The following is a 19416-nucleotide window of genomic DNA, read 5'->3' as shown; positions in this document are numbered from 1 at the left end:
TTCAGACGTATTCTTTGAACAATCCTTATAGAAGTAAGATGAGTTTCAAAATAACTTTGACTGTCTCTCTCACTTGCCAAGGGCACAGTTATCTCATTCCCTCCCCTCTCTCACAATTTTCTCCTTTCTTATTCTTCTTTTGTACTGTGTGTGGACCGGCATGTTGAAGAATAGACCCAACGTTTCCTCTGTGTGCCATAAAAGGCAACTAAAAGCAGCTGAAGTAGGATTTGCACTCCAATCTTGTAAAACCCTCACTAGCAACAGTTATCCAAACAGACCCATTCGTTGGAGGATTGTTGCCTTAGTGTAACATATCTATTTTTTTAAATACTTCATAGCTTATTAATTCTATAAAGGTCTTGATTTATTTACACTGTATCTAATGAACTGCTTTGAACTGCTTTTATTCACTTATTCAATTAATTCTACTTATTCTAATTAAAAAGAAAGCTATTGCAATAATTAATTTTGATATTTGTTTGACATACATATCAAACCATTTTCTTACAATATCAATTAGCGATACCTTTTATATAAAAGTAATTAAGTATTAGAAATTGCATAATGGGTGATGTTAAGGTGCTAGACTATAGATAAAATGAATAATTACGTAGACTTATTATCTTATTTAATCTACTTACCTCCTTCTGAGAATGCCAAGCATAATAGCAGAAGGTTATTTATTAAAATGTAAACAAGGTGTAGGCATAGCCATGTGGTTATGGAGTACACTTCACAATAACACAGTCTGAGTTTGATCCTAGTCAATGGTTGTTTACCCTTGTATCAACCAGTACTTTGTGAGTGGAACTTAGTGGGCTGAAACTATGCAGAAGCCTGACACGTGTTTGTATGTTTATATATATTTGTATAAATTGGTGTATTGAGTTGCCTTCGTCTATGTCAAAAACGGGATCTAATGTTTCGATAAATACTGTTTAAATATCGGATTGAAATAAATGTTTGGATCAATGTCGAAGGCAGTGTTCCAGCATGATTTGGGAACCCAGTGACGAAAACCAGTGCTGTATAGTACTCCTTTACTTACTTTACTGGCACTCCGTCGATTACGACAATGAGTGTTCCAGCTGACCCGATCAACGGAACAACTTGCTTATGAAATTAACTTGCAAGTGGCTGAGTACTGCACAGACATTTGTACCCTTCACAGTTCTTTGGGAGATTCAGCATGGCACACAATGTGACAAAGCTGGCCCTTTGAATTACAGGTACAACTTAATTTTTACCAGCTGAGTAGACTGGAGCAGCGTGAAATAAAATGTTTTTCTCAAGGACACAACGTGCCAGCTGGAAACGAACTCACGACCTTACAATCGTGAGCCGAATACCCTCCTCACTTAGCTCTGTGTATTCCATATTGCTCTCTGAATAAGGTACATAACTCTACTTTCTCTTACATAAGAAGAGTTCACTCCCTGTTCACTATTATTTACTATTAACAGTACTAAATGAATTTTGATTTTATATAGTAAACATTTCTTTAAATATTTTTAGAATGCCTGGTAGTATAATCTCAGTATTTTGTCCATTTAAAATCACAGGAAGATTTTCAACTTGTTACATATGGATTTAAAATGGCTGCTGAAACTTCAGACGTTCGGGCAATTGGTATGATGAAAGAAGTAGAAGAAGAGGTCAATAGAATCATTAAGGTAATTTCTTTGTTGCTTTCCATTTGCTTGTTGAAATAGACAAATTTGCTTCAGTGTTCTCCCATTTAAGATCGATGAAATAAAGACTAGTAAAATTCCAGGGATCAATTCGTTCAGCTTCTTTTATTTAAAAAAAAGTGTTTAGTCCTCAGATAAAAAAATACAAGTACATCACCAATTTTCCAGCAACTGATGGCACCTCTTACACATGAATTTTCTAAAACCTACAAAACTTTGTTCCCTCTGTGGTCACAGGTGGCAGTATGTCACTTACAGTCATCTGAGTATACAATGGGTAACCACATGTCTCCTTCCGGTTAAACCGATAGAGGCCCTGACTCCCGCAACCCCAAAGAAGAAAAAGAAGAAATGAGAGACAGCCGGCGGAGGTTGCTGTGCCGCCGACAGATCCTGACGCTCCACCGGTTCGTCTAAACTGAAGGATTCTTCAATGGATAACTGATTCAAATGCTTACTGCAATCTAGATTACATTAAAGTGACCACACAAATCAGACAGCATATTCTTTTTTGTGATGTTATTAGATGAGAAAATATCACCACAAAATAATGCTTAATAATTAATGACATTCTTTGATGTTTTACAGAACACCCGTAGTAAACCAGGCACTCAACGAGATTCTGACACACAAACAGAGGTTAGTGACTTAATTTATCTTTCATCTTTTACTTGTTTCAGTCAGTCTGTCTTGAAGAATTTTTAGTCAAGTGAATCAACCCCAGTTCTTTTTTTTTTTAAGCTTGGTACTTATTCTATCAGTCTCTTTTGCCAAACTGCTAAGTTACTGGGACATAAACACACCATCACTGATTGTTAAGCAGTGGTGGGGGACAGACACAAAGACATACACACATAGATGATGTGGAGGCACATGGCTTAGTGGTTAGGGTGTTGGCTACATGATTGTAAGATTGTTGTTTCAATTCTTGGACTGGGTGACACACTCTGTTCTTGAGCAAAACACTTCATTTCACGTTGCTCCAGTCCAGTCAGCTGGCAAAAATGAGTAATCCTGAGTGTTGAAGAGTATCGTCAGTTATATTTTATTTCACACTATCTCAGAACTTGTTATTTCTTTTCTTCCAGCATTGTTTGTCCGTTGCTGTTTATAATAGACTTAAATTTTACCGGATGTTCTTGACTGTATTGATATCATTTAGCAAGGAAAAAGTGAGTAGATTTTACTGTTTTTTACTCTCTCTCTGTATATATATATCTATGTGTTTCTTGTTGTAGTTTAATTTTAAAGTTAGTGTTTAATCCTGCCTATATTTGATTGAATACTGTTGTAGACAGTTTAAATGTGTTTGAAAGTTGTGTGTTTTTTTTTTTTTTTTGGTATGTTTGTTCCTAAACAGCACTTCTTTTAATGCTGTTGACACTGCCGGATTGAATGGTATTGCTCAGGTGTCGAAACCATAATGATATCTGTGTAGCAGCTGATGATGGGGGTATGTTGAATTGTTGGTATGGCTGTTTGTGTATATGTGGAAGAGTGTTATAACACGTCCTTTTGATATATATATATATATATATATACATACACACACACAAGTGTTAAAAACACACACTGTAAAATATTAAGTTAGGTTAAAATTTGTATGAATTCCTAATTATTTGGTTTGGTTTTCTTCCATCTATTCATTGCTTTTTTACTCCTTTTCAGATTAATTTAGATCTGTAAACATTTTCGAGTCAATTTCTTGATATTTTTCTTTAATTTCTTAATTGATTTCTTCTCTTAAACCCTGTAAAGTGTGAAGGTATTTCTCAAGCCCAGCGTTTACTGACGCAGTTGATAGAACTGGTACCACAGATGAAAAAAGAACTGCCGCTTGGTATTCAAGCAGAGGAAGGTGGAGTTACAAAGACTGGTATGTATTTTTTTTGTAGTTGTTAGTCTGAAGAAAGGGACATGCCCATAGATTTGTGATAACTTTCCCCCTCACCATCCATCGATTGATTGTTGGGAAGGGTTCATTGGTAAGGAAAGATAGGTGGGGAAATCGTAGGAGTAGTCCTGAAAGAGTGAAGGGTGTTGAAATAGTGGAGGAATAGTGATGAGAGAAAAAGGTAGAGGGTGGAGTAACAGTGGGTGTATGTAGGTACTGCTTCCCACCCTCAGCTTCCCATTGTACATTTACATGAATTGTTGGAGCAGTATAATATTTATACCCTAAGTTTGAAATCACAACTCCCATTTACCAGTAATCTAATTGAATCAAACATATTTATGTACCATGCAGTTTACCTGTAATTGTTTATTGAGTTTCTATATTGTATTTATAAAGTAATTAGTGCAAATGAATTCACTTTTGTAGACTATCCAACTATTATGGGCTTTGAACCTCTTGTGAATCAGCGACTGCTTCCACCTACATTCCCAAGGTACACGATGATAAAAAGCCGTGAGGAAGCTCTTGATTATATGGAGAACCAGTTACTTTGTCGTTTGCAGACTGTCACTCTCATTACAGAGATAACCTCATTACATAACATGTTGGTAAGTCAGAATTCCACATTAACTTTGAAAGCTTCAGAATAATTTAAAATTTACTTGGCTTCTTCATTTGTTAGTTATTACACCTGAAAATTTAGGAGTAAACGAGCTAAAAACTCTTTGTAGTAACAAATGCCAAACTGAATGTACTTCATTCATCTGTAATCTATCTCCAGAGAAAGAAACAACAAACATTTGAAAGACCATTTCAACATGTAAAGACAGTTCATAAGGGTCAGTTGTCCAATACATGGTCATATGTTTTTTTTTTGTCCTTCAAAGTTCTTGACCTCTCACCCACACTTTTATGCTTGCAAAGGATATTTCCTATTAATTCTTGATACAAAAAGTTTACAACTGGATACAACTTATTTAAGATGGTGAACTGGCAGAATCATTAAATGCTGGACAAAATGCTTAGTAGTGTTTCATCCATCATTATGTTCTGAATTCAAATGTCATCGAGATCGACTTAGCCTTTCATCCTTTCGGAGTCGATAAAATAAGCACCAGTTGAGCATTGGGGTTAATGTAATTGATTTACCCACTACTCTGAAATTACTGGCCTTGTGTCGAAAATCGAAACCAGTACTGTTTTCCTTTAAAACCTTGTCACAAAACTATCGTCAGTTCAATCAAATTTGTACTTGTACTTATTTTATTGGTCTTAAAAATAGAAAAGGCAGTGTTGACCCTCAGCAGGATATGAACTTGGAATGTAAAAGAAATGTAACTAAAAATTGCATGCACTCCACCATTCTTAACGTTAACCCAGGTGCGGACTGCGCCGTCAGTCAATCGGGCACGGCCCGAGGGCCTAGAGCTCCGAGGAGCACGCACTCTACATGTTAGCTCTACTAAAACACACATTCAAAGGGGCCTGGTCAACAGTTATGCCCGAGGTTCCTTAATACTCTCTGTCCGCTCCTGCGTTAACCCTTCAATTCGGCAAAGCAAATTGAGTAATGTCCCTTGCATACAGATTTCACTTAAACTTCTACGGCAAAGATTGATCTGATTATTTTGTAGTCAAAAGTTCAGTATCCTGACTATTTCAACATTACAGTCACCACTGAATACATTTTCTGTCTCTATTATACAGTAAATTTTGTAATTAAATTTATGAATATTTACTTTTCTATTGCAGGAAATATTTACTGAATTCAGCAAAACCTGTCCATGTGTTCTTTCTAGATCTTTACTGCAGGTATGTATGGGTTGTGAATCAACTTTTATTTTAAATGTTAGTGATATTATTATCATTATCATCTTCAAATGTTGTTGTTTAGCTTCAGATCAGTCATGGCCATCCCATTATTTTGTATTAAACTCGGCTTGCAAAGACCTGTTGGAGCAAGCGAATGCAAAATCGTGATGGCACCTGTACCAGTGGAGGACTAAGAGCACCGTCCGAGCATGATCGTTGCCAGAGCACCAGCTGTCTGGCTTCCGTGCTGGTGGCACGTAAATAGCACCATTTGAGCGTGATCATTACCAACGTCGCCTTCCTGGCACGTGAAAAGACATTCGAGTGAGATCGTTGCCAGTACCGCTGGACTGGCTCCTGTGCAGGTGGCATGTAAAATACACCATTTCGCGCGTGGCCGTTGGATGGCTTCACAGGGCCTGGCAAGGCCAGGGGCCTTGTCTGTTTTGGATGCTCTTCCTAATGCCAACCACTTTACAGAATGTACTGGGTGCTTTTTACATGGCACCATCACCAGTGCTTTTTATGTGGCACCAGCATACACACCAATGCTTTTTATATGGCACCTTGGTTTCAGGATCCCATTTCTGTTGTGGTTGGTGGGTCTTCTTAGGTACAGCTATGCACCACATATCTTGATCTATCTCATTCCTCTGTCATAATCTTCATAAAGCTCAGCAGTTTGAGATTGGCCTTCAATACTTCGTCCCATGTCTTCCTGAGTCTCCCTCTTCCACAACTTCCCTCCACTTTGTGATCCACACTTCTTTATGCAACTGTCCTCATCCATCTGCATCACATGACTAAACCACTGCAGTCTCCTCTCTTGCACACTGCATATAATTCCTCCTATGCCCAACTTCTCTCTCAATACACCAGTGCTTTGTTGCACATACTGACATTGCACATCTCATAAAGCATACCAGCTTCATTCCAGTACACTCAAACTTACTATGTCTTGGAATCACAAAAAGAAATCTTTCTTCTGTCTCCCTCTTTTAGTTGCTGTTCTTGCCATTCAACAAGAAACTGTTTGGTATTTACTCAATTGTTGACACTTTGAAAGAAAGCATAAGGAACTTCATCGCTCCTGTAGCGCTGTTTCCAAAGTAAGTCACATCATTTTTTTTCTTGTAGATTTCCATAATATCTGAAATTTAAATTGGAAACCTTAAATTTCAAATATTTACTTTATTTCAAATATTTTTTCATATAGTTACTTTCTTTTGGTTTATTATCACTACTAAATTTAAAATGGCCACTTAAAATACACCACACTTGTTTTTTTTTTAGTTTGTATTTACTGAGGTGGTGAAGCATGACCTTTGAACATTAGGCCTCACCGAGGCAATGACTAGTGACCGAGACCTTTGGAAATATACTGTGCGTTAGAAGACCTGGCAAGCCAAGTGAGGCCATAACCCGTGGCCTTTGCCAGAGGTGTAGCCAGCCCATTTATGTGTACCTTTCCTTCATTGAACACTAAACTCTGCTTGCGAAGACCTGTTGGGGCAAGTGAAATCAAAATCGTAATTGAACCAAATTCGATGACTAACAGCACCATCTGAGCGTGATCATTGCTAGAGCAGCTGTCTGGCTTCCGTGCCGGTGGCACATAAATAGCACCATTTGAGCGTGATCGTTACCAGTGTTGCCTTCCTGGCACTTGTGCTGGTGGCATGTAAAAAAACATTCGAGCGAAGTTGTTGCCAGTGCCTCTGGACTGGCTCCTGTGCAGGTGGCACGTAAAAAACACCATTTGTGCATGGCTGTTGCCAGTACCACCTGACTGGCCCTCATGCTGGTGGCATGTAAAAGCTCCCACTACACTCTCAGAGTGGTTGGCATTAGGAAAGGCATCCAGCTGTAGAAACCCTGCCAGATCAGATTGGAGCCTGGTGCAGCCATCTGGTTTGCCAGTCCTCAGTCAAATCATCCAACCCATGCTAGTTGAACATTGTGGGTAGTCACTGGGGTGTTTTTTTATGGTGCAAACAGAATCTTTGATTGATTGTCAACCTTTCTTGTCACAGACCAATTCATGATGACTGTAATAACATGGTTCACAATTGAGTGTACTGTGTTATCTTGAATCATTGAATCAGTGATAAATGGTTCACTAATAAATGAGGCTGTATGTACTATTCTGTAAACACTAGTTTACATTTGAATAAGATTATGAGCACTTACTTACTGGTTTGTTATTTATTCTTCAGATCCTCACTGTATAACAATCCCCAGGCAAAGGAGTATGTTGATGCATTTCTCACTAAAGCAGTGCGTCCAGTCTGTACAATATTCCAAATAACTGGACACAACAGGGCTCGGCAACGAGAAAAGTGGACTCATATTTTAGAAGAACTTGCTGCACTTCAAGAAGAGGTTCGTTAATCTTTAATTACTTTATTTATAGACTGTGGTATCTTTTTTCTTTTACAGATTTACATTAACTTCTTTTTTTTGTGCTTGCATGGCTGAGATAGCATTGAAACTAGTAGATGCTGGTTTTATTGCCTTTAGTTTAAAAAATAAAGGTTTTTAGTTTGAATGCAGTCTGGTGGTATAACATACCTGATAACAATTAGAGATAGGTTCATCAAAACATTAAAAAAAAAACCGGCTTCGTCTTTGAAGATGGAAGTTAATTGTCTGAAAAATAATTCTAATTTTTTTAGCATTTAAATCGACCATATCAAGCCCATATATTCAGCATATTCTTTCAAACTGGCCAGATTCAGTCTCTCATGCCTACCATACCATTCTAAAAATATACAATCACCTCAGTGTAATTTCGAAGTTATGAGATAATGCATGATTAACCGAAACCAATGTGAATAAATAAGCATTATGTCTGACAGAGTAATCTGAATGCTAAAAGGTTAAAAGAAATAGGATGTGTAGCATTTATTGAGTTATGTACCTTACGTAGGAACAGGCTACAGCAAATGGTTATAGTAAGCTTTTGAACTGATGATCATTGGACAGTTTACATTGTCATCTGTTTGAATAGTGCAGTAAGCAATTTTATTCCTGTACCTTTATGCAAGTTCTATTTTTACAGTTAAAAACAACTATTTTATGATACCATTGTTCTTATGTGAGAAGATTCAATGTTGATATTACAGCTAACCCAATGTACTTGTCAGTCACAAGTTCAGTGATACTGAGATATTTACTGTCTCTGTCCTTAACTGTTTTGTTTCCAGGTAAATAGAGCAGGGGTTATTAAGTGCATAGTACTAGTGATGGTAAATTCTATTACATTGCTATGACTCTTTCTATATTGATGCCACCACACAGTACACAGATATAGCCACTATCACACTAGTACAACCAGCACCACATTCACATTATTCTAACTACACCACTGGAATTGTTGTTAAATTAGTGGAACAGTATTCAGCGTATCTCTAGTGATGGGGTTGAACTCCTGGCTGAAGGCCATGAGTTTGTATCCTATCACCAGAGATACAATGGTGCTCTGATGTTTTGGATATCTTCTGTAAAATAATTAATGCTGGCGATTTTGAGTCTTTGACAGCAGACACATTACCTGACTGAAACCTAACTCAACTAAATAAGATGTGGGAAAAACAAGTAAAAGCAACTTAACGTTTTTCCAGGGTAATGGCTACTTTTTAGAGATCTCTTCATTCATCCACAACTTCTGGTATCCTCCATACTTGAACCTTGCTAGAGCTGCTGTGTTATTTTGAAGTTCAATGAAGCTATCTTGTATGTCAATATCAACTTCAGAGGAATCAACAACAAAGGGATCCACAAACCACTGCAGCACAGAGAAGCGAATTTCCATATCATTATGTAACTGCTTCAATTGATCAACATAAACTGTTAAGTCACCATCAAGCAGCTTGGTGGATATGCTTGCTAAGGAAGGAAACTGTGCAAACTCCCATCTTCCAAGATTCAACAAGAATAACTTTAGTTTTCCGTTGAAGGTTTTAATTTTCTCTTTGCAAGAAAACAGAGTGGAGTTATTTCTTTGAAGTTCTTTGTTAAGGACGTTTAGCTTTTCAAGTATGTCAGACAAGTAAAAAATATCACTCTTTGCATCGAGTTTCTCTCCAAGTTCTGTTTCACTCAAAAAAAGAGATAACAGTGTCCCAAAGTGCAACAAAGCGATGCAGGCAATTACCCTTGGATAGCCATCTGACTTCAGTATGCAACACAAGTCATTCAAATTCCTCATCGTTATTTTCACATAATTGCTTAAATAGGTGATCTTGCAGTGCATTCTTTTTTATCAAGTTGACAGCTTTGATAACATAAGTGCAGCATTCAAACGTCCTGATATGCGTTTGGCAACCAGATGCTGTTGATGAAGAAACATTAGCCCAAAGTTCCACACAGTGGGACTGAACCCGAGACCACATGGTTGGGAAGAAGGCTTCTTAACCCCACTGCCATGTTTGTGCCTAAATTATTTTTCCTTCTAAAATGTCAATATTTTCTTTCCCCCTGGGTTTGGTCTGTTTTATTTGTGCTTTGTTTCCATTGCTGTAGGAAAAATGCTGAAGCATGTAGAAGCCATAGAAAAAAGATAAAATGTAATAAATTTAATTTTCTGTATTTAGAATTATGACATTTAGTTTAATTTCTACAGTACATATGTTAAGAATTAATTAAAAATAAAGAATCAAATCTATATGTATTTATTCAGTCCAGGTTTTAATTAGGCCCCATGAAGGCCTTTTTGGCAACTTCAAATGAGAATTAAGCCAATCAATTTTGTTGCTGTTTTACAACTCATCATGAGTATCATTTTATAAACTTATCAGAAAGTATTGATGAGTTGTATCTGGGCATAATATATCTTCAGGGAGGGGAAACTTTTTCTCAACTGGAAGCTGCATCGTACCATTTCCAAGTGGGAGAGGGCCGCATGATAAAACACATATACATGAAATATTACTTGCCCACTTTACACTGAATCTTTTGCAGTTCTTCTAATTTTATTTGTCTTGGTATGAAATTAGTAACCTAGAAACTCATCGAGGGCCGTACAGCAACATGTCGAGGACTGCAGGTTGCCCATGCATGTTGTATATGTTTTAATATGTAGTCTTTCAAAGGCAGCGAGCTGGCAGAAACATTAGCACGCCAGGCGAGATGCTTAGTGGTATTTCGTCTGTCGTTACGTTCTGAGTTCAAATTCCGCCGAGATCGACTTTGCCTTTCATCCTTTCAGGGTCGATTAAATAAGTACCAGTTACGCACTGGGGTCGATATAATCGACTTAATCCCTTTGTCTGTCCTTGTTTGTTCCCTCTGTGTGTAGCCCCTTGTGGGCAGTAAAGAAATTAGAAACGTTAGCATGCTGGGCAAAATACTTAGCAGTATTTCGTCTGTCTTTACATTCTGAGTTTAAATTTTGCTGAGGTCGACTTTGCCTTTCATCCTTTCGGTGTCGATAAATTAAGTACCAGTTGCGTACTGGGGTCGATTTAATCGACTGCCCCCCCCCCTCCAAAATTCGGGGCCTGTGCCTAGTGTAAGAAACAATATGTAGTCTTTCACTACTGTTGCTTGGCATCATGGAAATGATGTGAGTATGATCGAGTTGTTAAGTAATAGAACTGGTCGGTTCGAGCTTCATCTCAAGCTGATGAAAAAACCCGTATAGGACCTAATTTTTTAAAAAGACTAAATATTAGATTAATTTTATTTAAAAAAAAAGTTTCTGAAAGATTTATCTCCCTTACATGCAAATGCCACTCTCACTCACGCCATATTGCATGGGATGATAATGGTGTGTTTTCTTTCTGAGAACATTGACAGCTGCATTGCAGATGTGACCCAGTTGTGACTCCTAGTTTGAACTACTTCTATTCTCATATTGTTAATGTTCTTTGTAAGAGACGTCAATATCATAATTTCACCTAAAACTCGTATGTGAGAGAGACATTCATGCGCACTAGTTTTAGTTTGATGTCATTAGTACATTGTGACACATTAACATGTATTATAATATAAATAATAACTGATACGTAATTAAAAAGTGTATTTAATGTCATTTCTGTCAGTTGTCTGAAGCATTCTTACTTTGCAGAATACTCCTATCCATTACACCTCAACCAAGATAGTGTCATGAATTTTCCTAACAGACTTGTTAATGTTATCTCTACAGACTTTTCTATAGAACACAGCATACTTTGTAGTATATTATGGTTGCATAACGAAAAAACGGTATCCCTACAGGTTATTAATATTTCCTCACAGATAATGCTTCCATTTTTGTTTTCTACTCCATAATGTATACACTTTGCAAAACTCTGCCAGACTTTTTCTTTTCTGCTCTACCAGTCTCATCAACATGTACACATACATATCAAATATGAAAGCATCTATCCTCAAACCAATAAGGCCCCAACCCTAGCCATGTATCTTGGGTAAGTGTCTTCTATAGCTCTGCACTGACCAAATCCTTGCAAGTGGAATTGGATGATGAAAGCCGTAAGAAATCCATTGTATACATTTATGTATGTGTTGTGTTTGTATGTACGCTTGATCTTGACTTCACATAATGGTTGTGGACCAGCATCAACTTCATACAAGTGATGTTGTTTCTTTCCAGTCTCCCATGAAAAAACTTTTTAGTCGTGAGGACATATTGCCTTGTTTGGAAACCAGTGAGGGTTGGTGGCAAGAAGGGCATCCAGCTGGAAAAAAATGTGCTTCATCAAATTCCATCTGACCCATACAAGCATGGAAAAATAGGTATTAAAACAATAACACTGTAACATATGTTATCCCAGGTCCACTACCTAAGTAGGACTTGTAATAATTTGCTTTGATTAGGATAAGGAGTAATAATGAAGCCAATATTAGTATGTTGCAAAGACCAGCAATTTCAGGGGAGGGGCTAAGTCAATTAAAGCAATCTAGTGTTTAATTTGTACTTATTTTATTGGCTCCAAAAGGATGAATGACAAAGTCGATCTCAGTGGAATTTGAACCCAGAACGTAAAGACAGAGATGAAATGCTGCTAAGCATTTTGCCCAGCTTATCACCTTAGGATAATAATAATCCTTTCTACTATAGGCACAAGCCCTGAAATTTGGGGGAGGGGCATAGTTGATTATGTCAACCCCAGTATTTCACTGGTACTTACTTTATTGTCCCTGATGAAGGGCAAAGTTGACCTTGGCGGAATTTGAGCTCAGAACATAGTGACGGGCAAAGTACCACTAAGCATTTCGTCCAACGTGTGATTCTGCCAGCTCACCACCTTATTATATAATAATAATGATAATAATCCTTTCTACTGAAGGCATAAGGCCTGAAATTATTTGGTGGAGGGGGGGGGGGGCTAATCAATTTCATCAACCCCAGTGCTTAACTGGTACTTATTTCATTGACCCCAAAAGGCTGAAAGGCAAAGTTGACCTCGGTGAAATTTGAACTCAGAACATAGCACATTGGGCTAAATGCTTAGAGGTATTTTGTCTGTTGCTAACAACTCTGCCAGCTCGCCACCTTAATAATAATAATAATAATAATAATAATAATAATCATAATAATAATAATCCTTTCTACTATAGGCACAAGGCCTGAAATTGGGGGGAGGGGGATAGTCGATATTACATCAACCCCAGTGTTAAACTGATACTTAATTTATCGACTCTGAAAGGATGAAAGGCAAAGTCGACCTCGGTTAAACTTGAACTCAGAACATCGCGACAGACAAAATACCACTAAGCATTTTGCCAATGTGCTAACAACTCTTCTGGCTCGCCACCTTAATAATAATAATAATAATAATAATAATAATAATAACAATAGTAATAATAATAATAATAATAATAATAAAGTTAAATAGGGTTCTTGTTGTACCCAAATCTCTCTTTCCATTTGTGACATTCCTTTTTGTAACCTTGGAAACTTGATTCTTTGTACACGATTCTTTGTAAACTTATGTCAGAGATATTTTACTTATGTCAGAGATATATGTTAGAGATATGTGGGAAACTTTGCTAGACATTCCTGTGCCCTCTTTACCAAAGACGATGCAAACATCTAAAATGGCAAGGCAGTCAGTTTTTCCATAAATGCATTTGCAAGTACACTCATACATGCATGCGCACATACAATGTACATGTGCAGCATAATGCGTATATACATACACACATTTTTATCTGGGTAGATTCTCTAATGTCAGTCTCCTTGAACATTTAAAATTCTCCATCAGTTCATTTACAAATCGGCAAAGAATTGTTGTTCAGTCTCTCTTCAAGTCTGATTTAGGGAACCTGTTATCAAAGGCATCCCAGTCGTGTCAGTCGTACCTTTTAGGGCATATTACATTATCTAATGTGGCCTTTATTTAGGTTAGTAGAATGTGAATTTGGAGAGATTTGTCTGCTGTTTCTAGCATGTCAACTAACCATGTATGAAAGAAGTTGTTTCCTATATAATTAAATGAGAAAAGTACTCAATACTGTTCAGTAGAGTGAGATGTTTAATCAGAGCTGAAATTTCCCAAACTGCTATTCAGCGTTTTATGTTTCATCAACCATCTTGAAATGCAAAATTCTAAATGGCGACTGAAGAAATAGCAGGTTATTTATATAGTTGAGTAAAGTGTCATCCAAGCTGATGTTTATTGGTAATTAAACTTAATTTGCAACACCTGTGCATCTTTACCAGCTTTGCTTATTATCAACAACTTTTCCTGTGATCAGGATTTGATAAGACATACAACAGTATGCTAAAGATCGGACATAATCTCTTGTGGGCAAGACATGTAAAATAAAGTTTATTATAAACAACACAAACAATTTGTAATTTAATAGCTTTCAATGTGATATCTGTTAAACAGAAATTATTTTTATTTGATGGAAAATTTATTAAAATCTAATCATAAGTAAGTGAAATTATGCTAAATACAACTAAATTGCAAACCTTTTTCCCCTGGCCATATTGGAAATTCTGAAAACTTTTGGGTGTGAATTTTATATGAGTAGAAGCTTTTTTTAACAAATTTTATCCTGAAAATCACCTGTGTAAATTACACAGGTGTGCAAATTACATGGGTTCTTACAGCAATTTAATTTAGTTAATCCTCTGTTCATCACCTGAATGTCCTCCCTCAAATGCTTCAAAATGTCGCAGTAGAACTCTTGTTTGACAGTCTGGCCCCGTGGTATGAATTCTTGATGCACAATACTGTGGATGTTAAAAAAGTGATGAGCATGCTCTTGATAGAACTGCAGTTCTGTCATGCCTTCTTTGGTCATGGAGATGAAGGCCTCTTCCATTGTGATGACTGCACCACTAGACCCAACTCTTGTCACTGGTGATGATCCTCGACATGAAGGATGGGTCACCAGTGGTGCGCTGATGGAGATCTTGACAGATTTCAATGCAATGTTCTTTCTGCTCACAGGCAAGATACAAATTTGACAGAGACATGCCACATGTTCAATTCAGATGTTAGGATTGCCTGCATGGACCCATACGACAGACCAACAAGATCAGCAATGTCGTTGATTGTCCTCTGACGATCCTCATGCACAAGCTGATGTCACCCTCATATTTCTGGGGCTGACGCTTGTAGCAAGTCTTTCAGATCACTCATCATCTTCCAGGGGAATTCTTCCACTTTTGAAGCACCTGTGCTACTTGATTGCAAGATTGTGATTTCAATTTTTGAACCGAGTGGTGCATCGTGTCCTTGAACAAACCACTGCATTTCGTGTTGCCCCAGTCTAATCAGTTGTAAAAGAGTAATTCCTGTGACAGACCGGCATCTCATTCAGTGGCTATGTTGCGATCTCACTTACATGTCATGAAAACCAGGTAACCAGCCCTATGAGTCCTGGGACTTGAGACAGTTATGTCTAGGAGTTGATAATAATTTCATTCTGTTGAAATTTGATAAGTTCTAGTATTAAATTGGAGTTGACTTAATTTGACCCCAACTTTACTGCTGAGAAAATAAACTTCTTTCTCATATAATAATAAAAAAATCTATTGATTAAAATGAAATATTATAAAGTTAATGTTGCATTTTTCACTCTTTAACTTCTCTACTGTTCTACTTAGTTTTGTTTTCCCAAAATTGTTTTTCTGCAATATCGTTTTTCCACTGGGGGTAATTATTTCATTATCAGCTTATTCTTTTATGATCTATATTTCTTTTTAAATAGACATTGTAAATTCCCCTCAGGAATTACTCTTAATGAAACTGGATTATACATTGTCTATTGAAATATATCTTCCTTTTTCATCATCATCATCATCATCATCACCACCACCACCACTGCTATCATTACCACCAGTAGCAACACCACCACCACCACTAACACTACCACTACCACCACAATCGTCATCACCACCACTATCAACAACACCACTCCCACTACCAACACCACCACCACTACTACCACCATCATCATCATTATCACACCAGTAGCAGCAGCACCACCACCACCACTGCCACTACTGCCACCATTATCATCATCATCACTGCTATCATTGCCATTGCCATCAATACACTAGTAATTCCCATCAGAGAATTGTCTCAACTAAGTCATTGAAATGCTAGGTTGTTTGGTACTACATCTGTCCGATATCTAGGTCTACTATGCCAATATTTTTTTAGAATTTGATTTAACACACTCACATATATATCATCATCATCTTAATGTTCACTTCTCCATGCTTGTATGGGGCAGGTCTTTTACAGCCAGATGCTCTTCCTGTTGCCAACTCTTACCTTTTTCCAAGCAAGATATTTTCCCATAGCCAGAACATGTTCTTGAGAAGTAGTGGAAATGAATGAGACTGCTTATGTGACAGTGACACTCATTTGTAGCTTAATTTGACCCCCAACTTTACTGCTTAGAAAATAAACTTCTTTCTCATATAATAAGAAAAAAATCTATTGATTAAAATGAAATATAAAGTTAATATTGCATTTTTCACTCTTTAACTTTTCTACTGTTCTACTTAGTTTTTTTTTCCAAAATTGTTTTTCTGCAAGTGTCTTCTACTATAGCCTCGGGCCGACCAAAGCCCTGTGAGTGGATTTAGTAGGCGGAAACTGAAAGAAGCCCGTCGTATATATGTATATATATATATACATGTATGTGTGTGTATATGTTTGTGTGTCTGTGTTTGTCCCCCTCAACATCACTTGACAACCGATGCTGGTGCGTTTACGTCCCCTGTAACTTAGCAGTTCGGCAAAAGAGACTGATAGAATAAGTGCTAGGCTTACAAAGAATAAGTCCTGAGGTCGATTTGCTCGACTAAAGGCGGTGCTCCAGCATGGCCTCAGTCAAATGACTGAAACAAGTAAGAACAGTAATCTACCTGATTGTGAAGACTGCACTTAGCAATACTTTTTGCATGCAGCACCACTGACCACTATCAAGCAATCTCTTACTTTTGTTACTACAAGAGTCTTCTGCTCTTCTGAACATGCTAATTATATTTTATCCAATCTAAACTCGCTTAATGCACCCAATTCTCTTATAATCTCTAATTATGTCTCAGTTCTCAGAGCCTTGAATCAAATTTTCCTTCTCACAGCAGCAAACATCTGGAATTTCGGGGGGTTTCTGGGAATTTATACAAGTGTAGGGGCAGTGAAAGAAGTAGAGATGAGTGTCCTCTCTATGGCTTTAGTTAATAATGAATGTGGGCTGAATGCTTATGGTTTTAAGAAGGGTCTAATAATTGTTATGTTTAGCAGCAGTTCGTCTGTCTTTACGTTCTGGGTTCAAAATTCTACCAAGGTCAATTTCACCTTTCATCCTTTCAGGGTCGACATCATAAGGGCCAGTTGAGTATTGGGGTCAATGTAATCGACTTACCCACTCCCCCAAACTTACTGGCTTGGTGCCAAAATTTGAAACCAATGTATTTTTTTGACAGCGTCTGTAAAGAATTTGTATAAAAAAATAAATGCAAAAAGAAAATTATAAAACAATTAACTGAGATAAAAATGTTTCTGTGCAAAATAGAATTTTTCATTAAAAAACAGAAAAGGGGAATAGTTTTTTTGTTAAATGTAAATAATTAAAATACTATTAAATTACAAGGTACACTCACTCTCACACACACACACACACACACACACACACACACACACACACACACACACACACACACATCACTGTTTAAATTCTTAAAAAATAATCTTTTAGAACACACCATGTATAAAACGTAGTGTTGGTAGAAAATTGGAGTGAGATGGATGGACAGCAGAATTTCTTGTGTTTTATTTGAGCCTTTGTGCTGTAATTTAATCCATATGTGACAGAAGGATATGAAGTGTTTTAGCTGGGTGTAGCCTGGCTTAGTAAACCTATCAGGGCTTGAGAATTTCAGTAGAAAGAGAAACTACACTGAACTGTGAGAAAGGCAACTGATATCAGACTCAGATATCCTTGACAACAGTAGGAAAGTTTATTGTTTTTTGTTTTTTTTCTCAAGATAAGCTGGGTTATATGTCACAGGGGTAAAGAGAAATAATTGGGCGATGGAGGAGAGAATATATGCCAGTTCTACTGTTTCTGGGTAGTTGTCAGTATAATAAGGAATGTCTTTTGTATATTTTTGAGAGAATTGTCTCCACCCAACCTGCTGCCCATCCCACAGACTTCTCTTTCAATTATTTCTCCTCCATCTCTCAGATTCATAGAATGGATAATTTTCTCTCTCTCTCTCTTAAAAATCAAATAAACCTTTATGAAATGGAGAGTACTTTGTTTTTATGGAGCAAGTCCCATTCTTTTACAGTCCCTTTCTGCACAATCTAAGACCACCCCTTACTCTGTGTGTGTGTGTGTGTGTGTGTGTGTGTGTGTGTTGGAATCTTTGAATCTTCTAGTTCTGGTCTGGTGATAAAAGAATTAAAGAGAAAAGAGGAACAAGAACAAAACGAAACATTATTAAACATGATAAAAGAAGAAGAAAAATGTTTCACAGATTTCTTCTTTTTTTTTTTGTTTTGCTTTGACCATGACCAATTCTCTTCAAGTAAGAAAAGTGTTATATAAGTCTGAAGAAACTAGGCTTTAAAGTGCGTAGTTTCATCAGTGTGTTGTTTTTACTAAGGTTTATTCTTTTATTCTTGATTTTTAAAAATCTTTTAATTGTTTTAGTCAATGGACTACAGCCATAGTGGGGTACCCACCACCTCAACCCTTTTGATACCAACCCGGCTGAAACCGGCTCTGGCTCTGAGTACAAAAGTGTTGTTTTAAAAGTTCTGAATTAAAAATCTTTCACGAAACCTTAGTCACAATTTATGTTCCTAACACTAGCTGAATGATAACTAAGTTATTTTACTAAATTCTTTGTTATATTTAACGTAACTGAAAGAAGCACAGAGCATCACAAAATAAATACAATAGTGAAAAGGTTAAAGGGTTTTAGTTGAAGAATAGTCCAGGAAAAACATGTCTCTCATTATAGGCTGTTGATAGACTAAAAGTTACATCATTTTGAATGCTTGTTACTTTTTCTAAAATACTTTTAAAAAATGACCATCCCGAAATATAACAGTACCTGTTTCAACACACGATTTCACTTCAGGAATCTTGCAGCACAAATTGATACCTTTTTTATTTTGAAATCGAACCAAATTCGATGACTGGCACCCATGCCAACCTTCCTTCATTGGACACTAAACTCTGCTTCCAAAGACCTGTAGTACCATGCAAATGCCCTTGTCATATATTTCTCATAAATCTTCTGGCAAAAATTACATGGTGAAAACAGAAACAAAAAATGAGGTACAGTCCATCTAATGGGATTTTGAAGTTTCCACCTCTCCAGTTTAACTGACAAAGCTTGGGTCAGTCCAAGGCTATGGTAGCAGACACCTGGCCAAAGTGCTGCATCTTGGTGCATGATCACACTTAGAGCCATGTGATTACAGAGCAAACCTCTTCACCACATGACTACTCTGTGTCTATATATAGGAAGGAAACCTTGGTTACTCAGAGACAGCACTTTAATGAATTTAAGATAAAAGACTC

At 37.1% G+C, this 19416-nt stretch overlaps 1 protein-coding gene across 1 annotated transcript in view; it reads left to right on the top strand.

Annotated features, from left to right (window-relative positions):
• LOC106869346 (N-alpha-acetyltransferase 35, NatC auxiliary subunit) overlaps nucleotides 1-19416 on the top strand; it is a 44764-nt gene that overhangs the window by 8084 nt on the left and 17264 nt on the right. The window contains exons 6-13 of the mRNA XM_089354213.1: nucleotides 1566-1676; nucleotides 2283-2333; nucleotides 2783-2866; nucleotides 3453-3570; nucleotides 4018-4199; nucleotides 5344-5403; nucleotides 6406-6512; nucleotides 7620-7785. Coding sequence (XP_089210339.1) covers nucleotides 1566-1676; nucleotides 2283-2333; nucleotides 2783-2866; nucleotides 3453-3570; nucleotides 4018-4199; nucleotides 5344-5403; nucleotides 6406-6512; nucleotides 7620-7785 — 879 coding nt within the window. The remainder of the gene's footprint in view (nucleotides 1-1565; nucleotides 1677-2282; nucleotides 2334-2782; nucleotides 2867-3452; nucleotides 3571-4017; nucleotides 4200-5343; nucleotides 5404-6405; nucleotides 6513-7619; nucleotides 7786-19416) is intronic.

This window comes from Octopus bimaculoides, chromosome 6 (genome assembly GCF_046866305.1).
Source record: "Octopus bimaculoides isolate indiv1 chromosome 6, ASM4686630v1, whole genome shotgun sequence".
In the NCBI taxonomy this organism is placed as follows: Eukaryota; Metazoa; Mollusca; class Cephalopoda; order Octopoda; family Octopodidae; genus Octopus; species Octopus bimaculoides.
The sequence above is the reverse complement of the archived record's forward strand: the minus strand, read 5'-3'. Positions and strand labels throughout refer to the sequence as shown.